The sequence below is a fragment of the Carassius carassius genome, chromosome 6 (genome assembly GCF_963082965.1).
Source record: "Carassius carassius chromosome 6, fCarCar2.1, whole genome shotgun sequence".
NCBI classification, from domain to species: domain Eukaryota; kingdom Metazoa; phylum Chordata; class Actinopteri; order Cypriniformes; family Cyprinidae; genus Carassius; species Carassius carassius.
In genome coordinates, this window is record NC_081760.1 from 5,388,834 (window position 1) to 5,393,435 (window position 4,602).

Genomic DNA, 4,602 nt, shown 5'->3' on the forward strand with positions numbered 1-4,602 from the left:
CATTCAGTATGGACATCGCACAGTGCTCATTCAATAAATGTACAGCTAAACAGATGAGTTTTGAGTCTAGATTTAAATGTGACTAGTGTTTTAGCACATCTGATCTCTTCTGAAAGCTGATTCCAACTGCGAGTGGCAAATTAACTAAAGAAAGACTCCTCTTGTTTTGTATGAAACCTTGGTATTTCTAACAGACTCGATCCTAATGATCTGAGTGGTCTGTTTATATTCAGTGAACATATCTGCAATGTATTTCGGTCCTAGGTCATTGAGTGATTTCTAAACGAGTAAAAGTACTTTAAAATCAATCCTAAATGTAACTGAAAGCCAGTGTAAGGACCTGAGGACTGGTGTGATATGCTCAGATGTTCTGGTTCTAGTCAGAATCCTTCCAGCAGTGTTATGGATGAGGTGCAGCTGTCTAATGGTCTTCTTGTGAAGGCCGGTGAGGAGACCCTTACAATAGCCCACCCTGCTGGTGATAAAGGCATGAACAAGTTTTTCCAAGTCTTGACTGGAAACAAAACATCTAATTCTCGCAATGTTTTTTTTTAGATGATAGTATGCTGCTATAAGTCAGGCTTTTGCAAACATTGCATGCAAACCAAATTTACCACAAACTCACCACATAAGCACTTGCACACATCAGCCTCTGTCCTACCTATTTCTGTCACACAACTACTAAACTGAATGGAAAAATTGTGGTTAAGATTATTATCTTTTTAACTGAGAATAAAATAAGACCATTTCTTGAGAAAAAACACAGACAGTGCAACTGAGTAAAACTCATTTGAAAAGAAAATCTGATGCTTTGAATACTTGATTAAAGTGTGATTTGATTTCATTTTGGTTTTAATGGTTCAACAAAATCAAATGTACTATTAGTAAATGGACAGATCAGTTACTAAAGTGGGCATCTGTCTGTTATCCACACCTACCTATTCACCATAGAGTGTGTTTTGGGGAAATTGGCTCATTGTACAATTTAGTGAGATAAATGCTGTAGTCATTCGGTTTCAGAGAAATATACAAACATCAAACTAAACATCACTTAACACAGGAAACCCACTTCTACATCTTGTTATTCAGGTCATCACTGTGTGCCCACAAAGACTGTTTTAAAGTAATTCTATTAGAGAGAGGGAAAGACTTGTACTGTACCAAATATCAGACTAATCAGACTTGTTTTAGTTTATAAAAAATCTAAAGTATCCAATTACATATAATTAACTTTCATGAAGTTGCATAATAATAAAAACCTGCAACTTTTCTAATATTTAAAAAGTTCTATAATCCATTTCAGTTCTATTTTAGGTCTATTCAGCTTCCGTTCTGACCTGAGCATAAGTACTGAAGTCAGAGCTCTGCACTCGCTTTGTCTTGCGTTGTTTTTGTCTCTTGGTGATCACGTCCAAGGATGCATAACACACCTCTTCATCCATGCACTAAAATGAAAATGAAAAAAAAAAATTATATATATATACAGACATTTGCAATCAAAACTATTCATGATAAAAATCAAATTGGCTCTAAACGTTCATGTTCAAAATTATTCAACCCTCAAAAGTCAAATTTTGTGCAGAATCTTTTATTCTTTAAAACTATCAATAAATGCAGCCACCTCTCTACTGCAGTCTTAGCTCAGTCCTCGCTGGATAACATTTTCAGATCACTGATAATCAGATCACTGATAAAGTTTTAACACTCTTTTCTTCAAATTCAACCAAATATTTTCAATGAGAGTTAAATATGGAGACTGGACAGGCCACTCAAGGACATCCAACGAATGATCCCTGAACCAGGCATAAGTAGATTTTGATGTATACTTTCTGGTGGCTGTCCTTCAAGAATGTCCACTGATAATCAGCATCCGTCTTTGCACCGAAGGCATCAAAATTCTTGCCAAAATGATCTGATACTTCAAAGAATCTATGATATCCTTCATTCAGTCATGATTTCCACTTCCTGCAACAGTAAAACACCTCCATAACATGACTGGTCCACTTCCAACTTTGATCATGGAGATGGTGTTCTTCTGTTTATAAGCTTTGCGTTTTTTGGTCCCAACATACGGCTGATCCATGGGTCCAAAAGTTCCAGTTTTTTCACATCGCTCCATAAAACATTCTTCCATAACTCCACAGTTCTATCCACATGAATTTCAACATGTTGAAGGTGGCCTTTTATGTTCTTTTTGGTCAAGGGTGGCATTCGGCAAGATGCCCCAACACGAAGGCCATTCTTGTCTAGTGCTCTTCTAATACCCTGCATTGGAAATGTTTTTCCTCCTTTCATCTTGCAGGTCTTTGGCTGTACATTGCAGGTTTGTCTTAGTTGCTATGACCACATTTATTATGATACTGTGCTTTTCTTCACCACCCTCAAATGTTTTCTGGTAAAACACATTTTAAGCTAAGTGATAAGACTACCAGCAGTGTCTTTAAGAACTTTTAATGTCTTGGAAATATTTTGGTGGCACTTTTTTTTACAGTCCTGTTCCTCAAGAACATACTATGTACTTAATATAGTAATTACAATAAAGTAATTACAATAACTATGTAATAACTAGGTACTAACCCTGCACCTACCCCTAAACCTAATCCTACCCCATGTAGTTACCTTGTATTACCAGAACTTTCTTAGATAAATACGCTGTAAGTAAACTATAAGTACATGTAAGTACACGCACTGTAAAATGAAGTGCAACCAATGTTTTTGTAGCCGTAGACTTTTTAGAGAGAACTGTTGAATTTTCATTTTTGCTACTCACGGCAGCATATGCATGGGTTCTATGTATGTATGCATGTGTAACAGCTCAAGCTAATTCAGAAAATATTTTTCCCCACCATACAAAAAAAAAGTTACTTAAAAACAGCAGTGTTGGGGGTTGAATAATTATGACATAGCTGTGTTATTTAAAAATCCTATAACTCAAAAATATGACATTTTATATTGACTATTGACATTATCGCTTTTAATATGCCAGTAAACTGTTATAGATGCAATTTTTATAAAATCCGGAATCGTCAGAAAAGCTTGCATTTGTAAATTACTGCAGTCTCTGAAGAATTGAATAATTAAAGAGAGAGAGAGAGTCTGTGATATTCATATTTTACATACCTCAGCTGTATTTCTACCTTTTAACTCGTCTTTTTGATCTGTCACAGCATCTACAATGGATTGTTAAATTAGAACAATTACATACATGGTTTAAAGTTTATGCAATTTTGAAAATTTTGTGTGCATGCTTTGCTCATCCAAATTATGCTAATTGCCAAAGGCTGATGAAAACACAATGTTTTGTGAATTAGTGAATAATTACCTGTAGTTTTCTTACAACAGAGGCAGAACAAACAGATGGAGAAGAGGAGAAAACACACCGGACACACACTGAACAGCATCGTCCAGCAGAGCACACAGTCAGGAGGTGTAGAGGGTTCAGAACAGGAAGTCACTTGTTCTAGATAAACACGAATGTATCAATGAATGTTAATAAACATATTTTTGTTCTATTCATCTTGATTTTTCACAGAGGAAGTTAAAGTTCTTCAGAATTACACAATGTAATCATGACTTACAGAATTGTTTTCTTACCTTCCAGAGAGAGACGAGTTGTTCGGTTTCCATAATAATACACTTCTGATGAGGAGATGATGCCTTTGTCATCTTTGTTTACCTTTCTCTGTAGTTCTGCACAGTAGTACAGTCCCAGATCAGAGTCACTGATGTTGGAAATATGTAGATCAAAAGAATTACTGTAGCGGTTGTAGATAGAGGTGAAGCGCTTAAGTATTTGCAGTCCCCATTTCGTAAAATCTATTATGAGAGAGGGTTGATTTTCATGAGAGCAGTTTCTTATCCATACAATGAGGGAACCAGAAGTTAGAGAGCGATCACAGTAGAGAGTGATGTTGTCTCCTGGTCTGACTTTCATCTCCACTTCTTCTCCATAGATTCTTGTCTGATGGAAAAGTAAAACTGTAAAAGAACAAAACAACTTTATAAAACGCTTCCAATTGTACTATTATATAAAAATATGCACAGTAATGACATTTCATTTTAAAAAAACAGCTGAAGAAGTATAATTTTTCTTACACATAAGCACAATGAGAACAGCTCTTAATCTCTCCATCTTAGTGAGTGATTGTGAATAACTGACACTGGTGAGGGTCTTAATGTAGACGTCAGATCTCATCTGATTGGTTCATGTCAGCGGAAAGTTTTACCTAAAGCGGCTTGCATCACGAGGGGCTGGCAGTAAACTGAGTTGTTGTTTGAACGTACAAAGGGTGAGAGCAGTTTAACCAGTCACTAGATACCTTATAGAATTTTATTTTCCTATTTGGCTTTGTGATCAGCCACCTGATTTGTTCAAAGTGGAAATGTATAAGATTTGTTTATCTCATAGGTATTTTTAGCAATATCTTTGATTCAGACTTGCAGATAAGCATCAACAAAATGCAGATATAAATAAGGTGCTTTACATTTCACATTCAATCAGTCAGTCAGTTCATGCCTTTCATGTGTGTCTAGTCTTTTGAATTAAAGTTCACCTGCAAAATGCATTATTTGTTTTATTGAAATAGGTTCAGTTCAACATCT

At 35.6% G+C, this 4,602-nt stretch overlaps 1 protein-coding gene across 1 annotated transcript; it reads right to left on the bottom strand.

Moving 5' to 3' along the window:
• Positions 1-927: 927 nt before the first annotated feature.
• Positions 928-4,180, bottom strand: LOC132141821 (uncharacterized). Its single transcript, XM_059551485.1, has 5 exons — positions 4,096-4,180; positions 3,595-3,978; positions 3,323-3,460; positions 3,121-3,170; positions 928-1,445 (listed from the first exon to the last, which is right to left on the bottom strand). The coding sequence occupies exons 1-5, from the start codon at positions 4,130-4,132 to the stop codon at positions 1,317-1,319; spliced, it is 738 nt and encodes a 245-aa protein (XP_059407468.1). The 5' UTR covers positions 4,133-4,180; the 3' UTR covers positions 928-1,316.
• Positions 4,181-4,602: the final 422 nt, after the last annotated feature.

Excerpts from the sequence above, each read along its gene's own strand:
- LOC132141821 (XM_059551485.1), bottom strand. The coding sequence starts at position 4,132 with ATGGAGAGATTAAGAGCTGTTCTCATTGTGCTTATGT. Across the intron at positions 3,979-4,095 it reads TGTTCTCATTGTGCTTATGT|TTTTACTTTTCCATCAGACA; the intron begins GTAAGAAAAATT and ends GTTCTTTTACAG. Across the intron at positions 3,461-3,594 it reads AACTCGTCTCTCTCTGGAAG|AACAAGTGACTTCCTGTTCT; the intron begins GTAAGAAAACAA and ends GTGTTTATCTAG.